The sequence below is a fragment of the Malassezia sympodialis genome, genomic scaffold (genome assembly GCF_000349305.1).
Source record: "Malassezia sympodialis ATCC 42132 genomic scaffold, msy_sf_6, whole genome shotgun sequence".
Classification (NCBI taxonomy): Eukaryota; Fungi; Basidiomycota; class Malasseziomycetes; order Malasseziales; family Malasseziaceae; genus Malassezia; species Malassezia sympodialis.
The window spans coordinates 126,078-145,396 of record NW_017387804.1 but is presented as its reverse complement, the minus strand read 5'-3'; the positions used below and the strand labels follow the sequence as shown (position 1 = coordinate 145,396).

The following is a 19,319-nucleotide window of genomic DNA, read 5'->3' as shown; positions in this document are numbered from 1 at the left end:
TCATTGTAAAGCCCATCTTACCCGCATACCTTTGACGACAAATCAGTCACACATTCGAGTACGAGAGATTTCACGATACAGACACCGCTGTTCACCTCCTCTGTAGTATACACAGGCACATACGATCTGCCGAACGGTGTAGCCCCACCCGTCCAACTGCACGACCTCCAGGGCCAGGTGGAGCGCACACGTGACAACAAAAAACTTGGCCGTGCTGCTTTTCGTACGGCTCGTGCGATGGCGAAAGCAGGCGGTATGAGCGGCACGGGTGTCAGCCCCAAGGCAACTGGCACTGTATTCCGCAAGTCAGCCAAGAGATCCAAGACTCAATCTGTGCCTGAAGATAAGGAGTCAGGTGAAAAGCCTGTGAAGCGTGTCAAAGTACCGCCACCTCCAGCGGGCGCCAAGGCGGCGACGAAGCGTTCTCCACCTCACAGCACGCCAAAGCCCTCCAAGAAGGGATCTACTGTTGCCCATAAGCCGAATTCGTCTTTGGAGAAGGTGCCCATGAAGGCCAAGGTGGGGGATGTGCCCCTCAAAAAGCGTGAGCTTAGCAAGGCCGAGGCAACCATGCCAACGCACGCCGAGCCAGCGACTGTAGAGACGAGACGCGAGGTCTCGGCCAAGAATCCAGAGAAGTCCAAGAAAGAGATGGCACCACAGCCATCCTCAAATGGCTTCCGCATCGTGGCGGGGTCGTACGAGCGCTTCCTTTATGGTCTGGAGGGTTCCTTGCACCACACGGCCAACGACACGTATGAGGCAACACTTGTGCCCCGCTTCGTATTTCCTGCGCATGTGTCGTCGGTGCGCTCGGTGGCTTGCGCCGGTCGCGACTCCAAGTGGCTCGTGACAGGTGGTGTGGACGAGACCATCAAGGTGTGGGACTTGCGGCGCCGCAAAGAAGTTGGCGCTTTGACAGGCCATGAAGGCACCATTACCTCGCTCTCTTTTCCATCACGCACTTTCATGCTGTCCACGTCGGAAGACGGTACCATTAATCTGTACCGCACACGCGACTGGGCCCTGCTGCGTACGCTCCGCGGACACACTGGCCGGATCAATTCGGCCAGCGCTCACCCCAGTGGACGTGTGGCCCTGTCGGTGGGTGCTGACCGCACAATTCGCCTCTGGGATCTGATGCGAGGCGTCGGATCTGCGTCCGTGAAGATCGGCATTGAGGCAGATCGTATTCTGTGGGATACACAGGGTCGGCGCTTTGCTGTGCTCGCAGGCCGCCAAGTGATGCTATTTGGCACGGACATGTCCAAGTTGGCTGAGGTGGAGCAGTCGAAGCGCCTGCACGATGTGTACTTTGTGCGGGCTCCGGTGAACGGCGCCGTGCACGAGCTGATGCTTGTGGCCAGTGAGGACGGCCAAGTGCATGTGTACGACTTGGATGATCTCCAAGACACGGACGACGGTGCCACGCCACGGGCTCTTGTGCGACTTGTGGGGCACAAGAACCGCGTGCGCAGTGCACAGGCGACGCCGGTGTGTGCGGACGACGGTACTGAGCATGTCGTGGTGACGACGATCAGCTCTGATGGATTCATCCGAGTATTTGATCTCGACGCATCGAGTGACGCCGATTTGGAGGCCATCGGCGAATATGACACAAAAAAGTCGCGCTTGACTTGTCTCAGTGCTGTGGGCTACGATGAACTGGCTTCTACAGGTGACATCGACGAGGTACCGGCTGACGAAGACGCACTGGACGATGACGAAGAGGACGATGGTATGGACGCGACCCTCGATGAGGATGTCGGCGAAGGCGACGTTGACATCGACGAAGACACCGACGAGGAACTGTCTCGACTTGAGGAGGAAGTTCGTCAAGCACGTGCGGCGGGTATAATTGTCGAGGGTATGGACGACGAAGACGAAGACGAACAGGAAGATGAAGACGAGTACGAAGAAGAGGACGAGTAGGTAGCAGGATACCCTACACGAATTTGACACCCAACTGCTCTTCCTCTCCTGCCGCCTCCGTGCCGCCAAACAACTGCGCGCATCCCCGGGCCGCGAGGGATCGAAGCGCCAGCATGAGTATGGGTAGTGGAAGTGCGTGCTGCTCGGCAAAGGCACTGTGCTGCAGCTCGTAGACTGTCAACACTGATCGATTTTGACCCGTATTCTTGATCCACTCGTAGAGCACATCGCCCCACTCGCTAGGTGTGTGCCAGTACACCCAAATCTTGCTTCCAGGTTCACTAGTACCGGCGGGTACGGCCTCGGCGCCCGCTACACTTAGCGCATGCATGCGGTGGTCCGCCTCGACCTGACCCACCCGCAAAGGCTTCACGCCTTTGGGCAGTGGCGGGTCGTATGCAGCGCGGCCCTGCTGTACCAGGTACGCGAAAAGGACACGCACCATATCAGGAGAAAGCGCCCGGTCGATTGTTCGATGACAAAACAGCTCCGATGTGCGTTCCCACTCGCCGCCAGCCTGCAGGACGAAGCGTTTGTGCGCCCGACAATACGAGAGCACCAAGCGCGCCCACATCTCGACCTGAGTAGCAGCTGTTTCTGGATTCGGCTGCAGCGTGTAAAATGGAGCAAAATCATGTATGCGCGGGAACTCAAAGTCAGGCGCTGCCATGGTCGTCCGGAGTAGCGACACGCCGGCTTCAGTGTGGGGCGCCGAACACGGTCTGCTCTGGACGACGCTCCACATGCTGAGCTAAGCCTTAATATCTGTCGCAGGGCCGTGGCCCTCGTGGTACCACCATGTCTGGGCCACCGAGCATGGACCAGCCGCAGGCAGGACCGCTCTATGCCCCTCCCCCCGAGTTTCTCAAGCACAACGAGACACCTAGAGAAAGACCACAGTATAAGACGCATAGTGACGATCCAATGCGACTGAGCGCCATGATCTCTGACCAGGAGTCGAGCCGCGTTGCACCAGAGCGCGTGGTGAGTCCAGCACCAGACGCTCTCAGCCTGGTCGTGGAGCCGAAAAGTCATGTTCAAGAGCCAGCACATGAGCAAATGCGACACTCTGAACCACGAGATGTTCCCTCCGTACGACCTACCCCGCCTATATCACGCATCGGGGCACCTGGGAGCGACGGTCCCGTGACATTTGGCCCCTCTGCGCCGGTCACGGACGCTGCGCCCGCTCCCCCTTCTGCGTATGCACGGGCACCTGTACCCGTACGGGTGCCTGCACGCGAGGCGGAGCCGCACCATGCGCGAGATGAGTTAGGTCCTGCTCTTTCCCGTCCTTTGCCTCCTCGAGGCACCGAGCATAACGGGCCTGCTGCAGCGATGCCCTACGACGCGTCCACACAGCCGAAGCGCCCAGAGTATGCACCTTCGAATGACCCGCGGAACGTATCAGCCCCCCATGTGCCCTTTCCTCACCACCACCACCACCACCACCGTTATCACCACCATCACACGCCTCATGTGCCGCACATGCACCACCACCACCACTCTTCTGCGCATGCACACGCCGACCCGAGCGCAGCATTGCATGCAGGGACTCATCCCGATGAGGCACGTGAAGGCGCGTCGTCCTCCCATGTGCTACCGCCTCGGGGGAATACTCACCACGCGCACCATGTCCATGGTGGCCATATCCACGCACACCCACACCCGCACCCGCACCCGCACCTGCACCCGCACCCGCATGCGCACCCGCATGCGCACCCGCATGCGCACCACCACCACCACCACCATCACCACCACCACCACCACCATGCACCGCCTCGGCCTGTCGAGTCCGAGCTAAATGGCCCAGTATCAGGGCCACCGCCGGCTCCGGCCCAAGCGCCCGTCGAAGAGTCCAGGCCGGCAGCAAGTGCTGCTGACGGGTCAGTCCCGCTGGCATCGCTTGAAGCACAGCTGGACCCTATGGAGCTCAAATTGCGCGAGCTAAGCTCCGGGCCTCGCGTCGATAATGAGCCCGTGTGGCAGTTCCTTGACCGGTGCGAGCAAATGGAGGAAATGGCGCGGCGCGAGCACCAGGGCGAATCGACACAGATGGGACTGCCGTGTGGCCTCGGTCTGGACCGCGGGCGGGCGGTGAAACACCTTGGCTCGTTTGTGTACGACCCCACTGGCCCCTCGGGGCTCTCTCCCGAGTTGCTCGTGCAGAATGTCGGGGCCACCGTCGAGATGCGCATTAGCGGGCGCACCATCGGCCTCGGCATCACTGAGGATGAGTGGCAACAGGAAGAAGCGCGCCTACAGAAAGAGGTGCTGGACCGCATGGAAAAGGAGGCACGCAATGGAGGCACGCCGTCGGTGGGTGTCTCGCCTTCACCGGCGTCGGTGCCGCCGGCCGATCTCTTCCGTGGCCGCTGGCGCCTCGGGTGGCGCGGCTTGGAGCATGCACGTATCAACCGCGAAATCCGCCTCTCGCAAACGTGGCATGAGCAGCAGCAGCAAGCGCACCGCGACAAGCGCCTGCGGCGTTCACTGCTGCCCACGTACCGCGCGCGTAGCATGGCACCTGCCCGGCCTGTCTCGGACGCACAGCTCGAACAGGCAGCATGGGACTTTTGGGCGCAGCCGAGTCTCGAGCAGCGGAAGCTGTGGGGCACTGACGTGTACACGGACGACTCGGACGTGCTGGCCATGTGCGTACATGCGGGCTGGATTGAGGCGCCCCCGATCCCTGGCGTGCCCGAGTGGCTCAGTGGCGGCGGCAGCCGCCGTGTGGCGCAGGCGTGGACCACGCTCTCTGAGCGCCAAGCCAAGGCAACGGGGGAGCCTCTGCCACAACGGCCGCCGGCAGAGCCAGTGTCGCTGGTCCCCCACTCGACGTGCGACCTGTCTGTGATTCTGCGTATCGCGCCGAAGCTGATACTGTACAAGGGATGCCACCGCGGGGGTGTACGGAGCCGCAGCTGGGGCAACACCCACGACGGTGTCAGCCTTGTCGTCGAAAGCGTCGAGCTGCGCGCACCCAACTATGCGGCCGGCACGGGGCGGCGCTCGATGAAGGCGCGCCTCCGGCACATGGCCCAACTGCGCATGCTCGCCGCAGCTGTGCCGGTTCCCCGCGCGCTGGCAGCCAGCAATGCAGCTGGGCCACCGGCGACGGAGGACGACGCGGCGCCGGCCTTGGCGCTGCCGCGGCTTGCTGCGCCAGGCACTCGGTCGTTCTGGGAGGTACAGCCGGTATCGTCTCGGTAGGTAGGCACTATGTATGTGGCCGGGCGCGTCGTACCGCAGTACAGCAATACGGACACGCAGTGGCTGCCTTTCTGTATGCGACGCAATACACCCAAGGCCTCCTGGCTGTGAGGGCAGGGTACCTTGGCGTGGCAGGCCCCGCCAGCGGCGCTGGCGGGCTAGCTGTACCGCATTTCCACTATCTAACCACTGTAGTAGCGATCGCCATAGTCGCCCAGGCCTGGCAGGACTGGCGTGAGCAATATCCACGTACTATATTGTTGGTCTGACAGGCACGCATCGACCCAGGCGGAGATCACACGCACATCCGGGAAGGCCTGCCAAATATTCTGCAGGCCCTCGGGACTGGCAATCATGTTGAGAAACAGAATTTTGCTGGGTTGCACGCCATGGTCGACGAGCACCTGCATGGCCTGGATGGCCGAGCCGCCCGTAGCTGGTGTCAGTGCGTGGTCGACCTACCGAGCATGGGGTCGAGCAGCAGGACCCACCGGTCCGCAATGTCCTCTGGGAGCTTGGCATAGACTTTGTTAGTTGCGCAGACGTACATAGCTTGGGCTTGGCGGTGCCCTCGTCCTGCGATCAGTGGACCTGCACATACACGCTGAATGCTGTGGTTAGAGCAGGGACGTACAGAATCTTGCCGATGCGCACGCTCCGGCAGCACTCGCGGAGACCTGCCTCCATGGCCTCGCCGGCACGCAGGATCGATACTCCGCAGATGCGCCCTTGGAACGCGACACCCTTGTACGACATGCCTGTTGGCGTCTCGACGCTGTGCTCGACCACGGGCAGGTGGTTCAGGCCCTCTTCGACCAGCAGGCGGATGATGCGGTCCGAGTAGAAAATAAAGTCGGAGCGCTGCGTGTTCTTATCGCGGATCATCGTGAGCAAGGCATCTAATCGTTAGGCCCAGCACGTACGCAGCTGCGGCGTGACAGTGAGCCGCTCTGCGTTGGGCGGCAGCGGCCCCGGCTCGCCCACGTCCGTGCCTACCATCGTGGAGAGACCGATGATTGCTTAGCTAAGACCATCTAGGCCGGGCGTCGGTGGCAACAACCTCCCACCGTTCTGACATGTCGGCTGCTGCGCCCACTCGCGAGCAGATCAAAGCGCTGTACCGCGCGCACCTCGCGACAGCGCGCGCCTTTGTATGTACCTCGAACTCACATCAGAACTCGTACAATTTCCGCCAGTACTTTGAGCGCCGCGCACGCGACTCGTTCCGCGCCTACCTGTACCCCGGCACGTCGGAGGTGTCGCAGAGTGTGAGCGCGAGTGTGGAAAAGCTGTCCAAGGTGCCTACGTCGACGTCAGCTGCTGTCCCCGCGCCCCCAACCCCGTCGCTCGCTGAATTCTACGAGGACCAGCGTGCCGAGCTCAAGGTCCTTCAGCGTGCAGCGGTGGTCAACCAGATGTACGCCGGCGACCGCCTCGTGGTGGAAGATCCGTCTCTGCGCGACTGGATTGTGCGCTCGTCTGACCAGATCGGCACCGAGAAGGACTAGCCACTGCCCGGATACCCCAGCATGACCGCCGTAGCAAATGAAAGATAGAAACTATATCCAAACGAAGGTTCTACGAGGTGTTGTCCATGGTCCACGCGTCGTGAAGCTTATCCATCAGAAGGCGGAACGTCGACAAAGAGCCACGCTCATGCGTAAAGGTAACACTCGTCGCAAACGAGGGCGGCTGGCTCGGCGACTCTGCCCCCACGGACGGCAGCATGGGACTCGCCGCGCCGCCCAGCGCCGGCGACATGGGCCGCCGCGCGGCCCGTGGGTCAAAGCCCGGTATGCCCGGCGACAGCGGTGCACCGAGCCTGGGCGACGTCCCATCGCCATGGCCACTGCCACTCGCCACCCGGCTCGGCTGCGACCTCACCGGCAGAATCGTGTATTCCACACGGAAACGCATCGGCTTGCACTTGGTGCGCACCTTGGTCGCGGGATCCACCAGCTCCTCCAGCAGGTATTGCAGTGCACCCTGCTGGGTGAGCGGCAGGCTCATCTGCGAGCGCGCCGCTTGCGTCGGCGTCGAGCCCAGCTGCTGCAGCAGTTGCCGACTCTGCTCCACCGTCACCGTCAAGTTCTCCACGGACATAAGTACATGCGTCTGGCGCCTCGGCAGAAGCGTGTGGAACCACGAATGGCGCGCTCCCAGCGATGGCACCTCACCACTGATCGGTGACGTGGGCCGCGGTACATGCGCAGCCTCCTTCTCAATACCCACGATATCGAGCCCTAGCCCTGTGAGCTCTTCATCATTACCTCCTCGCAGCACGCCCATCAAGCTCCGACGCGGGCGCAGCGAGGGCCGCGACGAACTGCCCGACGCCGCACGCTGACCGCCCATCCGAGGCGACATGGGCGGTCCCACCTTGCTGCTAGCCACCGGTGCAGGACTTTGTGGCGTTCGCATCGATGGCGTGTCTCCTAGCGCTGGGCTCTTGGCTCCGCGGGATGCTGCCACACTTGGCACAGGCGACGCAGCCACCTTGGGCGCTAGTGAGGTGAGCGGCGGTAGCTGCGACACCCCCGGCACTGGGCTCTGGGGCTGCGCCGTCGCAGTCGTTGGCGCCGGCTGCGACACCCCCGGCACTGGGCTCTGGGGCTGCGCCGTCGCAGTCGTAGGCGCCGGCTGCGACACCCCCGGCACTGGGCTCTGGGGCTGCGCCGTCGCAGTCGTAGGCGCCGGCTGCGACAACACACGCGGCGCGGGCTTGGTCACCGGCGGCACGGGGCTTTGGGCTGGTGCCGTGATGGGCACACGCACCTGCGGCTCCCCTGGGTCCAAAGCACTGGCAGGACGGCGAATTAACACCGGCGATGACGGCCGCATTGTACCGAGCGTGCTCGCAGGACGCGCTTGCAGCAGAGGCGGCGACTGGGGCGGCAGTGCGCCCTCTGTCGGCTGTGCTGTCTTGGGTACCGCCGGCATGTCGCGCGCACCCATAGGCTGCGGCACCTGCGGCATGCCTGGCTGGAACGCCCGGCCCTCAGTCGAGCGTCGGCGCGTCAATGGCTCACTCATACGGGGGCGCATTGCGGGACGAGGAGCGCGCGTCAGTGGCTCACTAGGGCGCGGCTTGGCCGGCGCCGGGCACTTGGCAAATGCCGCGTACACTGGCGTCGGCACACGGGAGCGCGGCTGGCCAGGGGCAGGCGCCGTTGCATCTACACTTGCCACAAGCAGCGATGTCTCGTCCGCGTCCTCGTACCGGTTGAGGCTGCTCATTGAGGACTCATTCAAAGAGTCCTGGGAAATCGACGATTCCGACACAACGAGCGGCTGCACCGCGGGTACCGACTCGTCCTTGGGATCCGAGTCGATTTCCATGCTAGGTGCCTGCTTCTGGGGCGCAGACACAAGCGGTGACTTCGCTGCTCCCGAACGTGTCCATGGAGTACCGTAATTTGGCATAGAGAGCGCATCGCCCATTGCGTCAAGCGAGTCGAGTTCGTCGGCGATTTCCCGCATAAACATTCGCATCAAAGAGTCATCGCCCTCGCTTGTCTGAGACACGTTGCGCTTGGACGGTGTCGTTTGCTGCAGCGATGGAAGACGCTGTGTCCATGAGGTGGGCGCTGCAGGCGAGCTTTGCACAGGAGAGCGCTTCTGCTCTGGCGCTTGTGCACGGCTCGTGGGCTCTGGCGAACCAGCTAGCGAGACAGAAGGCGACTGCACTGTCACCACGGGCGGCAAAGGCAACCGGGTCGTCGGTGACGCTGCCTTATTTGCGGGGACAATGTGAATAATGGTGGACGATGTATCCGTCAACTCACCAGACTTGGATGCCTCTGCTGGAGCAGGCGCCTCTGCCGGAGCAGGCGCCTCTACCGGAGCAGATGCCTTAGCTGGGTCAGGTACAGGTCGCCTTTGGGTCATCGGCGCCGGCTTAGGTGCAGGTTGCGAAACAGGCGATACGGGACGGTCAGAGTATGCAAGCGCAGAGGCCTTCATGGAGACACGGCCTTGGGCTGGCGCAGGAGAAACATTCCGTGATGCAGGCATAGAGGCAGCTGGCGACGCGGAAGTAGATTGCGGCTGCTGCTGACTCGCGGTGGACGACGAACGCAAAATCGGCAGTGACGCCTTACGTCCAGCAAAAGGCCGCGTGTGAAAGAAAGACGAAAGACGACGTCCAGGAACGTGAGACTTAACGTCTTCCCGACTAAGAGGCTGAGTCATTATAACCTTGGCCTGCTCAGCCTGGTGCTGGGTGGCTTGAGGATGCTCGGCTTTCATTTGTTCGGCCTTGGCCTGCTCAACCTTTGCTTGTTCGGCCTTGGCCTGCTCAATCCTAGCCTGTTCAGCCCTAGCCTGCTCAGCTCGAGCCTTTTCGGCCTTCATTTGCTCGACCTTCGCCTGTTCGGCCTTGGCCTGCTCAATCCTCACTTGTTCGGCCTTGGCCTGCTCGGCCTTGGCCTGTTCAGCCTTGGCCTGCTCAATCCTCGCTTGTTCGGCCTTGGCCTGCTCGGCCTTAGCCTGTTCAGCCTTGGCCTGCTCAATCCTTGCTTGTTCGGCCTTAGCCTGCTCAACCCTTGCTTGCTCAGCTTTGGCCTGCTCAATCCTTGCTTGCTCGGCCTTGGCCTGCTCAATCCTTGCTTGCTCGGCCTTGGCCTGCTCAATCCTTGCTTGCTCGGCCTTGGCCTGCTCAACCCTTGCTTGCTCAGCCTTGGCCTGCTCAACCCTTGCTTGTTCAGCTTTGGCCTGCTCAACTCTGGCCTGCTCAGCCCTGGCTTGTTCAGCCTTGGTCTGCTCAGCCTTGAGCTGCTCTTGCTTCTTCTGATCCGATAGAGCCTGCTCGACTTTGGCCACTTCAGCGCGCATCCGTTCGGCACGAATCTGTTCAACCTTCGTCTGCTCCATTAACCATGCGGCTGCGGTCTTCCCCTGGCCCGACGATACCGACCTGTCTTTCGGCGGAGTCGGCGGAGCAGGCGCGGGAGCTTGCTCGACCATGGATACAACGGCAGAAGAATTGGGCTGGGTCTTTATTGCTCCTGGTGAATGCATTGTAGGTGGCGACGCCGACGCCGACGCCGACGTAGCACGGGCCGGGTCAACGACAGACGCTGAGACAGGACCAGGCTGTCGGTCAGTCGGCAGATCGCGGGCAGCTGACCCACTCGTTTTACGCGCATCCATCACAAGACCCAGACTGTTGTTGATCATTGCCGAGCCCATAGCTGCGGGTACAATAGGCGGCAAGGCTTTGGGAGAAGCAGGCTTCGTATTGACCTGACCGGTTGCTAGTGTCCCCGGCAGCAGCTGCGTCGGCACTGGAGGTGATGTCGCATGCTTCTGTTCCTCTTCCCGCTTCTTCTCCAATGCCAAGTTGTCATCTTCATCGAGCTCCTCCAAGTCCTCGTCTTCGTCGTCCGTACCATATGTATCACGATGGATTACAAGCAATGAATAAAAGGTCTTTTGCCAGTTCGGGCCCGGCTCTAGCAGGCGGCGGATAATTCGTTCGTGTGACAACTCTGGCCACAGAGTGCTCAAATTGCCGAGGATATCCGGGTCAATGTCTGCTAGGTTCACAGGCTCATTTGAAAGAGCGCTGACTTCCCTCGACACAGGGTTTTCTGATGACAGCCGACCATTGTCTGTGAACCAAGGGTGGGAGCAAATCTCGCGCATCGTGGCACGCTTTTGTGGATCTGTCTGTAGCATGCGTGAAATGAGGTCTCTGACACTGGGCTCCAGATGATTGGGCATCGCAAACTTTCCAGAGCGTACCTTCCCCAACAGCATCTGGATGTTAGGATCATCAAAGGGCAGTCGACCACAGAGCAGGGCAAAAAGAATGATACCACAGCTCCAAATATCACTAGCAGTGCCGTCATAGGACCGGCCACTGACAATTTCAGGCGATGCATAGTGGGGACTGCCACAGCTGGTTTCCAACATCTTCTCAGTTGTTTGCAGAGCAGCCATGCCAAAGTCAGCAATCTTGACCGTGGTCCTAGTGCCGTCAAGGAGAAGGTTCTCGGGCTTCAGATCACGGTGACAAATGCTGAATGTATGGCAATAGTCCACACCAAAGATAATCTGGCGGAAGTACATGCGCGCCTCGTCCGCAGGCAGTCGGCCCCGGGCCACCAAGAAGTCAAAGAGCTCGCCACCAGCCACATACTCCATGACCAGGAAAAGCTCCTTACTCGTCTCATACACATCCCAGAGGCCCAGCAGATTCGGGTGCTCAATGAGCTTCATGATCACGATCTCACGCTCGATGCCCAGCGTAAGCTTATCCTGCTTTGCACTGAGATCGCGGAGGCTCATGCGGCTATTAATGAGCATTTGCTTAGGAATAATCTTCACGGCCGCCATCTGCTGCGTGCGCGAGTGTATGGCCAGTCGCACACGACCTGAGGCTCCCTGTCCAACGAGCTTACCAAGTTTCCAAGGTCCCACGTTAGGTGGATCATTGTAGTGGCGCTTCTTCTCTCGTTCTAGACGCGTCGGCGGACGCGAAGCGTCAGGCATAGGTACACGTGGTTGTATGATCGGAGGCGCAGGCTTGGCCTGCGCCGGTGTGCGCGCAGGGAGTGCAGAGCTCAGAGGAGCCTGTGCAACAGATGCACCCGTCCGAGCCTGACTGCCGTGGCGCTTGTCAATCATAGTTGCCATATCTCGTGTCCGCTTTCTGGATCCTAGCGTGTTCGTTGCCGTCTGCAAGGGCTGTGTTACTGTGCGCAAGGCTGCGGCCTGCCGCGATACCTTTGGAGGAGGCGCACCCGATGCTGTATTCAATACAGACATACGGCCCGTCACTGACCGAGCACTAATTGCCAACCTTGGCAATCGTCTCCTAGGTGATGCTGGTCAATAGGGAGAGGGAGGGGACTTCGAACGGGGGTTTGGCGCACCGTCCGCGTCGCGCCTCTGCACGGCAGGCGCGTGCTCGCCTAATCATACATAGGGCTACATGGGGGGGATCGCTGCGAACGCCGACTATGACCCCTTGCACATAACTGACACGGGGTCCACCCACGTCCCACGTGGCATTTTTTTCTCGCGCGCGACCTCGCATCTGGCTTACGTTCGCGTCTGGGATGGTGGGTTAGTAGGTAGAAAATTCTGCTGTGTCAATGTCCTCCTCAGGTATACATACTCCCACAATCATTGTAGGGATCTACGCATGTCAGTTAGATTTCACGTACATTCCATTTATCACGCCGGATCGTGAAGCTGAAGCAGCATGAGATGCATGCGGGCGTATTCTTCGTCGCATCTACTGTAGAAGGACTGTATTCAGTGTCACCTTCTCCAGGGTGGTTTTCTTGCAGAGAGTTATCCGCGGCCTCCGACGCCTGCGCGGAGGCCATGGCCCGGGCGAGGACGCAATTTTTCGTTTTCAGCTTGCACATGGTAAGCACTGCCTTCTGACTGGGGTCAAAAGATACAGAGCCATATTTTTCCCAATAGTTTACTGCACTCTCCTCTGCCATGAGCTCGTATATACAAAGGCGTCCATCGCGCAAAGATTCAATGGGCATGCCCACGAGGTTGGCAAATTCCTTGTTGCCCTTATAGATTTCACCAGTGCGCCTCCATAGACAGGCAGGAATCCCTTGGATGCTAAACACTCGGTCGTAATCCAGCAGCAGCCGCTCGAATGCCTCTTCGATGTAAACAAGGTCATAGTTTGTCAGGTTCTTAGCCAGTGATGAAAAGACAGGTTGAAAGACAGAAAGGAGCTTCAGGATACGCCGCCGGGAAGAAGCAGACACATTGTTTTCCATCCAACGGTTCAGGCGGGTATAGCCGTGCACATGGTTATAGGGTCGAAGCAAACCTGCTTCCCATTTTGCTTGAATAACCTTCCGCAGACGCTCATCACGACTACCATCAGTCTGGTCAGCTGCTGTTAGGAGGAATCGTTCTGTCTTCGATGCTGTCTTACTCAGCGACGGAGGGTATGGCGGGGCAGAGTGCTCCTCTGCAGGCGCCGATGGCGGCGGCGGTATTTGTGGCGCCGAAGCCGCCATCTCTGCATACCGATCCTCCATTGATTCCGATGCTGCTTCCGGTTTTCCAGAACCAACATCACTCACTGAATGCCGACGTGGGCGCTGAGAATTGTTATTGTCCATGCGAAACGATGAATGGGGTTCCAGCAGCGACAAGGGGCCCGTGTCTGTAGCAGGAAGAGATGTACTGGGGTCCGTCGTGGCCATTGAGGGTGGCGAATCCAGCAGCCCCTCCGTTGGTAGTCGATGAAGCAACGAACCATTCATAGACAGACATGACTCAGTTTTGGGGGGTACCAACATCAGGTCCTCTGTATGGCGATCATCCAGTGACTCAAGAAACTCACTTAGCAGGTTGATTTCGCCACCACTGCCAGCATCACCAGTCAATTGTGTTGAGCCTCCGAGACCCAGCCATGCTGTACCTCCCAGCTGCGTACCGTGTCTGTGTGTTGTCTTTCCTGTGTTGACATTCACAGCAGAAGGGCGCACCGTCAAAGATGACGTTCCGAACATAGGCTGGGATGTCCCACTGAAAGCCCTCAATTCATCCGCGTTTGTCGGCGGATTATTTGTGTAGCTTTCCAGCTGGCGCAAGAGCGGCACCGTCGAGTCCATATCGCGCTTCGTTTTATGAGATTCCCATGAAGCATCCGCCCCAGAAGCGCCAAAGCCCATTGGAAAGGAACTCATGCCGTGTCCAAAAGTTGCAGAAAGACTCGGATTTATCGTATCCTGCGTAAATGAAGGACTCTGGGAAGACCGCAGCGTCTGCTCAAGTGTTACCATGCCAGAATTTTTTAAAGAATGCTCTAGATTTTGATGAACAAGGCCTGTACTCGAGGCGATGTCCACTAGAGCCTGCGGCGAAATCATCGTGGTCGACGATGGCGAAATAGGGGACTCTGCTTGTTTCCTCGCGCTTCGGTTCCGAGATGACCCAGAATTTGATGGCGTAACTTCGTTTCGACACAAATGCCCAATGTCGCGCTTAATACTGATAGTTAGTCGATGAAACGTACCATCGTTGGCAAGGGCGGTTCTCGTCGCATGTCATATGGCTTCTTCGGCAATAAATGCAGGCCATATTTACCTTCCTTCTTGTCTGCTTCTTTTTTGGTTGGGGTAAATTGTTCTCATTTTGTGACATGGAGTTCTCATCTCCTTCTTTTGTAAGTCCAGACGAAGTTGGCTGCTGCGATGTCGCGTCACGCTTGGCCGTGCGCGCCATCGCTTCCAGGCGAAGTCCGATGTGGAAATAGGTGCTTGGCGTTAGAGGGGTCTCCCTCCACGTGGAGACCATGTGGGTAAAACTGCGGTAAAAACGGGAGAATCTCATTTTTGCGTGTTACAAAATTATTGTCCGAGGAAGGAATCTCGCCACCGCGCTATAGCTTTTTAACACCTTCTCCGGGCAGCGGGCGGATCGAACTGGGCAATCTTAAACTCAGGTATCATCTCAAAACACTTTTATAAATCTAGGATGTTCGCTACTCCTGTGCTGCGCGATGTGCGCTCTTTGACGCCACCGCCGGACAATGTCGACGAGCTTGCAGCTGTGCCAGTGGCTAAGACTAGCATCGGCCAGCCCCTATACCGCGGATCGACGACATTGCAGCTAAAGTCCGTCCTCTCCGGCGTCGATGTCGATGCGTGCGAGGCTGATGGAGAAAATGCTTTTTTTATCGCTGATCTGGCACAGGTGTACCGTCAGTACATGCGATGGCGCCGTGAACTCCCCCAAGTCATCCCTTTCTATGCAGTCAAGTGCAATCCTGAACCGATGGTTCTCCAGCTTCTCTCTGCTTTGGGAATCGGCTTCGACTGTGCTTCTAATGGTGAAATCCAGACAGTGCTGGATATGAATGTTTCACCCTCGCGCATTATCTACGCGAACCCATGCAAAGCATCCTCGTTTGTGCGCCGTGCAAAAATGCAGAATATTGGCTTGACGACGTTCGACAACATGGACGAGCTGTACAAAATGAAAAAATTTCACCCTGACTGCAAGCTGGTCATCCGTATATTGACTGATGACTCGAAAAGTGTGTGTCAACTGGGCATCAAGTTTGGTGCTCCGCTGAAGGATGTGCCGCGCCTGCTGGAAAAGGCGCGCGAGCTTGAGCTCGATGTGGTCGGCGTTAGCTTCCACGTCGGTTCCGGCTGCTATGACCCTGAGGCGTACCGCGACGCCGTTGACCGAGCTCGCCAGGTATTTGATATGGGACGTGGATACGGTTACGAGTTTGACTTGCTGGATATCGGTGGCGGCTTTGAGCATGATAACTTTGAAGCTATTGCTAGTGTTGTACGCTCCTCGCTCGTCCAATACTTCCCGGATGAAGAATTTGCGCCAGGTGGCTCGCGGATGCCAGAACACCCCCATGGTCTCCGCATCATCGCCGAGCCTGGTCGCTACTTTGTTTACCGCGCATTTACCCTTGCCACCAATATTATTGCTCGCCGTCTGAGTGAAAATGAGGACGAAGACGGTAGTGGTATGAAGCCGATGGCGATGTACTACCAAAATGATGGCACATATGGTGCGTTCAACTGCATTTTGTTTGACCACCAAACTGTGCAACCAAAAGTTCTCTCGATGGAGCGCGAATTTGTCTACCGCGCTGACCTGCCTGCTCCAGGCATCGAGGCGGACACCTTGCAGCCCTGCAGCGTATGGGGCCCGACTTGCGACAGCATGGACTGCATTCTCAAGCTGACGCATCTACCCCACAATCTCGACGTTGGGGACTGGCTTGTTTATGAGAACATGGGTGCCTACACTCTGTGTGCTTCGTCGACGTTCAATGGGCTTGCGCCGGCCCAGGTCCGCTACACCGTCGGTTGCGACGCTGTGGAACAAGACTGTGTCCCTGACACAATTCTTCGGCTGCTTAAGCATACATTCGAGTGTTAATGTTTCAATAGCATGTGTACTATAGTCTAGCGACGCCGCCGCTTTTGACCCAGCTTGTTGATATTGATCAAGTCGGATTCGATTTCAAAGTCCTTGGCCAAGGTCAGCTGGCTTAGACACTTCGCAGTGTCCCATCGCAGACGCCCACCTCCCGATGACAGAAGCGGCGTAGTGGGTGCGTCGTCGTCTTCGGAGCGTTCTGAGGGCGTGGACACCAACTTGCTGCCCTTCTTCTTGCCCTTTCCATTTGATGCCGTAGCTGCTAGACTGACGCCTGCCAGCAGCGACGTTTGCATTGAAAATGTATCAAGCAGGGGCAAGCGCATCTCTGTACCCTCTGCGTCCTTACACAGCAAGGTGTTCTCATCTGCGCTGGCCGCAGTGATCGTTGCGGCTGCCTCCATTTCGGACCAGCCGAGCAACTGGGCTACAGCATCCACAACGCCTTGGCGGCTGCCTGTGGCAGAGTCCTCATAATCGAGCAGGCGTCCCAAACGCGTGGGGCCCCCATTAGGGTGGCTGCTTTTGTTCCGCAGCTGTCGCGTGGAGTGCTGCCGTTGCGATGGCTCCAAAAGAAAGTCGGCAGCGAAATCACCTCCGTCGCGCTCCTCTTTGAGGCGGTGCTTGCGCTCTTCAATCACAGCCAACAGCTTGTCGCGCACATGGCGCTTGGCCAGGCGCGCCTCGTCTTCCACCTTGCTCCGCTCGGCCTCAGACGAGCGCTTACTGCGTTCAACGAGAAAAGCATAGTATAGCTCTGCCGACCGCAATTGCGCTCCACGCTCGACTGTGCGGTCGGCCAACTGCAGCGCATACTCACGCACCAGCGACGGCCGGGTGAGCAGGGCATGGTGCATGGACGACAGTGAAACGTAGGCCTCGTGGTATACAGGGTCCCTGTTTTCGAAACCCTCCCAGTGTGTGCGCTCCAGACGATCAAGAACTTCCTTGCGCTTGCGGTCACGCTTCGAGATAGGGGCTTCAGCTAGCGGAGGTGGCATGCGCTTCGGCGGACGATGCGAGCCACTTGGTAGGCGTGCAGGTGGTGGCGCAAGTCCAGGATCATGCATGTTGCGTGATATTGGCATTCTCATCCCCATTTCCACAGCCATAGGATCGTGCGCCAACATGGCTGGGTCATCATGGAGGGGCGGACGCATGTCCGCGTTGCCCGGCCCCATGGGAAAATAATCCATAGGCTCCATAGCATAGCGTCCATGGCGTGGCGGAGATATGGACCGCATGGGGTGATCCGGAGCTCCACCGCTGTAGGGAGGCCGGTGATGCTCGGTCAGAGGCGGCGGCCCTGGGCGGGGAGGTGGGCCGTAGAACCCCGGGTCAGGTACAGGTATCGAATGCTGCGGTGGAGGGGCGTCGTAGTAGTACGGCGGCGGTCCTTCAGGCCCATGACCCATCACTGTTCGGTATTCTGCCGAGTGAGCCAACGACATACGTACCATGGGGGGGCGCCTCGTACGCCATCGTCGTCAGACGTCCTTCCGCGGGCCTCCTGCGCTGCAACCTGTCGCGGATTGCATGTGGAGGATATCGGCCGAGCCACGCGACGGGTCCGTAGCGCTTTCATCGCCGACCGCCCACCGTCTCCGCGCGCTGTTCCAAGATGTTTGCGACTCGGGTTGCACGTTATGTGCCTTCGGCCGTCCGCGCGAATGCGACCCAATTCATGCGCACGAAGCGCACCACGAACATGGCTGGTCTAGAGATTCACCCGGACCCCCTGCCTGAGCTCGAGTCGTTGTATACCAAGACACTCGGTGTTCTCGAGGCTCTGCCCTCTTCGGCCGTATTCCGCCAGTCATCGGAGGCTGTGACGCAGCAGCGCCTGTCAATTGTGCGTGCTGCGATGACCGAAAACTCGCGCAGGAATGCGTACGCCTCGGAGGCTGCCATCGATGACGTGGTCAAGGAGCTGGACGCGGGTCTGATCGAGGAGATCCTCGACCAGGCTCACGACGAGTTCCACCTCGCCACCAAAATGATCGACTGGAAGCCGTACGTACTCATGTGCTGGATACTAACTGTTAGGCACGAACCCCTCCAGGTTCCCGCGCCCCCGGGCCAGTGGAAGGGCTTCAGTATGAAGGAAGCTACCGGCGAGGGCCTGTAGCCTCGATCTATAGGTTCTACGTATGATCATTGAGGTCACCAGCCATCCCATGCTTGTCAGGCATTGGCGCATCGACGCGGCGCTGCGTGGCCTATAGGCCTGATGCTGCTACCGCCGCCGCGGACCAAGCGCCTGTAGCATCCGCATACTTCCTCTGCATACTCCACCTTCCGATCGTGTCACACGCCTTGCTTGGTACCCGATGACGCGGCATTCCAAGCAGAATACGGCGCTAGGCCACTTTACCTATGCCGAGTATCAGTAGGTCCTTTGAATCTTATGCCAGGATGCTCAAAGATCGCTGGGGCTCGCGTAGTGTGCGGCTCAGCAAGGAAAACATGCGTGCCTTTTATGCGTGCTACCTGTGCCTGCAGACGGCCCAACGCCCCGTGACTTGCCCCGAAGGCCATCTCTATTGCAAAGAGTGCATTCTAACCGATCTAGTTCATCAAAAGACGAAGCTTGCGGAGTTTTCTCAACAACGCGAGGACGCCTTGCGGTCCAAGGCACAGGAAGCACAGGCCGCCGAGCAGGAAGCGCAGGCTAAGCGGGTAGCCCAGTTTGCTCAAGGCGATGCGATCATCACACAGAAGCGAAAGCTGGATGACGATGAAACGGAGACACGTAAGCGCATGGCAGCGGGCGAGACACGTTCTACGCCTGCGTTCTGGCTGCCGAGTCAAGCGCCGGAGCATGTCAGCAGTGCTGACAGCTCCTTGACGCTCGTGGACAACCGGGCGTCCACGACCATGTGCACAGCCTCCTCCGAAAATCCCCACAAGCTCCTTTCCAAGAATCTAGTGGATGTGTGCTTTCATGAACGCCAAGTCGATGGCGACTCGCAGCTCTACTGCCCCTGCTGCAAGAAGGAATACTCACCCACTTCCCGAACGCATGGTGTGTACGCTACCACTCACATCAGTACTCCGCTCATGTGGCCATGTGCTTTGTACCCCATGCACAGATACGCTCATCCGCGCACCGCTAAAGAAGGGGGACACATCAGCGTGCCCTGAATGCAGTGCGCCCATCAGAAAGTCTCGAGATATCATTTCGCTCGTGCGCGAGGGAACGGGCTTTGCAAGTGGCGGCAAAGCTGAGACGCATTTGAAAGGGATTGCCTTTCAAGGGTAACTTGTGTAACGGA

At 58.9% G+C, this 19,319-nt stretch overlaps 11 protein-coding genes across 11 annotated transcripts; 6 read left to right on the top strand and 5 right to left on the bottom strand.

Moving 5' to 3' along the window:
• Positions 1-237: 237 nt before the first annotated feature.
• Positions 238-1,932, top strand: MSY001_1472 (uncharacterized protein; the record flags this gene model as incomplete). The annotated part of the gene is made up of 1 exon (XM_018883275.1): positions 238-1,932. The coding sequence occupies one exon, from the start codon at positions 238-240 to the stop codon at positions 1,930-1,932; it is 1,695 nt and encodes a 564-aa protein (XP_018740051.1).
• Positions 1,933-1,945: 13 nt separating this feature from the next.
• On the bottom strand, positions 1,946-2,677 carry MSY001_1471 (uncharacterized protein; the record flags this gene model as incomplete). Its single annotated transcript, XM_018883274.1, has 1 exon — positions 1,946-2,677. One exon carries the CDS (start codon positions 2,675-2,677, stop codon positions 1,946-1,948), a length of 732 nt encoding a protein of 243 aa, XP_018740050.1.
• A 1,181-nt stretch (positions 2,678-3,858) lies between these two features.
• MSY001_1470 (uncharacterized protein) lies at positions 3,859-5,256 on the top strand (the record flags this gene model as incomplete). The annotated part of the gene is made up of 2 exons (XM_018883273.1): positions 3,859-5,141; positions 5,190-5,256. The coding sequence occupies 2 exons, from the start codon at positions 3,859-3,861 to the stop codon at positions 5,254-5,256; spliced, it is 1,350 nt and encodes a 449-aa protein (XP_018740049.1).
• A 71-nt stretch (positions 5,257-5,327) lies between these two features.
• On the bottom strand, positions 5,328-6,030 carry MSY001_1469 (uncharacterized protein; the record flags this gene model as incomplete). Its single annotated transcript, XM_018883272.1, has 3 exons — positions 5,328-5,603; positions 5,694-5,721; positions 5,780-6,030. The coding sequence occupies 3 exons, from the start codon at positions 6,028-6,030 to the stop codon at positions 5,328-5,330; spliced, it is 555 nt and encodes a 184-aa protein (XP_018740048.1).
• Positions 6,031-6,221: 191 nt separating this feature from the next.
• MSY001_1468 (uncharacterized protein) lies at positions 6,222-6,653 on the top strand (the record flags this gene model as incomplete). The annotated part of the gene is made up of 1 exon (XM_018883271.1): positions 6,222-6,653. One exon carries the CDS (start codon positions 6,222-6,224, stop codon positions 6,651-6,653), a length of 432 nt encoding a protein of 143 aa, XP_018740047.1.
• A 2,651-nt stretch (positions 6,654-9,304) lies between these two features.
• MSY001_1467 (uncharacterized protein) lies at positions 9,305-11,484 on the bottom strand (the record flags this gene model as incomplete). Its single annotated transcript, XM_018883270.1, has 2 exons — positions 9,305-9,319; positions 9,343-11,484. The coding sequence occupies 2 exons, from the start codon at positions 11,482-11,484 to the stop codon at positions 9,305-9,307; spliced, it is 2,157 nt and encodes a 718-aa protein (XP_018740046.1).
• Positions 11,485-12,302: 818 nt separating this feature from the next.
• MSY001_1466 (uncharacterized protein) lies at positions 12,303-14,358 on the bottom strand (the record flags this gene model as incomplete). Its single annotated transcript, XM_018883269.1, has 2 exons — positions 12,303-14,124; positions 14,150-14,358. 2 exons carry the CDS (start codon positions 14,356-14,358, stop codon positions 12,303-12,305), a joined length of 2,031 nt encoding a protein of 676 aa, XP_018740045.1.
• A 252-nt stretch (positions 14,359-14,610) lies between these two features.
• MSY001_1465 (uncharacterized protein) lies at positions 14,611-16,044 on the top strand (the record flags this gene model as incomplete). The annotated part of the gene is made up of 1 exon (XM_018883268.1): positions 14,611-16,044. The coding sequence occupies one exon, from the start codon at positions 14,611-14,613 to the stop codon at positions 16,042-16,044; it is 1,434 nt and encodes a 477-aa protein (XP_018740044.1).
• Positions 16,045-16,070: 26 nt separating this feature from the next.
• On the bottom strand, positions 16,071-17,504 carry MSY001_1464 (uncharacterized protein; the record flags this gene model as incomplete). Its single annotated transcript, XM_018883267.1, has 1 exon — positions 16,071-17,504. One exon carries the CDS (start codon positions 17,502-17,504, stop codon positions 16,071-16,073), a length of 1,434 nt encoding a protein of 477 aa, XP_018740043.1.
• Positions 17,505-17,665: 161 nt separating this feature from the next.
• MSY001_1463 (uncharacterized protein) lies at positions 17,666-18,172 on the top strand (the record flags this gene model as incomplete). Its single annotated transcript, XM_018883266.1, has 2 exons — positions 17,666-18,057; positions 18,091-18,172. The coding sequence occupies 2 exons, from the start codon at positions 17,666-17,668 to the stop codon at positions 18,170-18,172; spliced, it is 474 nt and encodes a 157-aa protein (XP_018740042.1).
• Positions 18,173-18,459: 287 nt separating this feature from the next.
• MSY001_1462 (uncharacterized protein) lies at positions 18,460-19,306 on the top strand (the record flags this gene model as incomplete). The annotated part of the gene is made up of 2 exons (XM_018883264.1): positions 18,460-19,069; positions 19,095-19,306. 2 exons carry the CDS (start codon positions 18,460-18,462, stop codon positions 19,304-19,306), a joined length of 822 nt encoding a protein of 273 aa, XP_018740041.1.
• Positions 19,307-19,319: the final 13 nt, after the last annotated feature.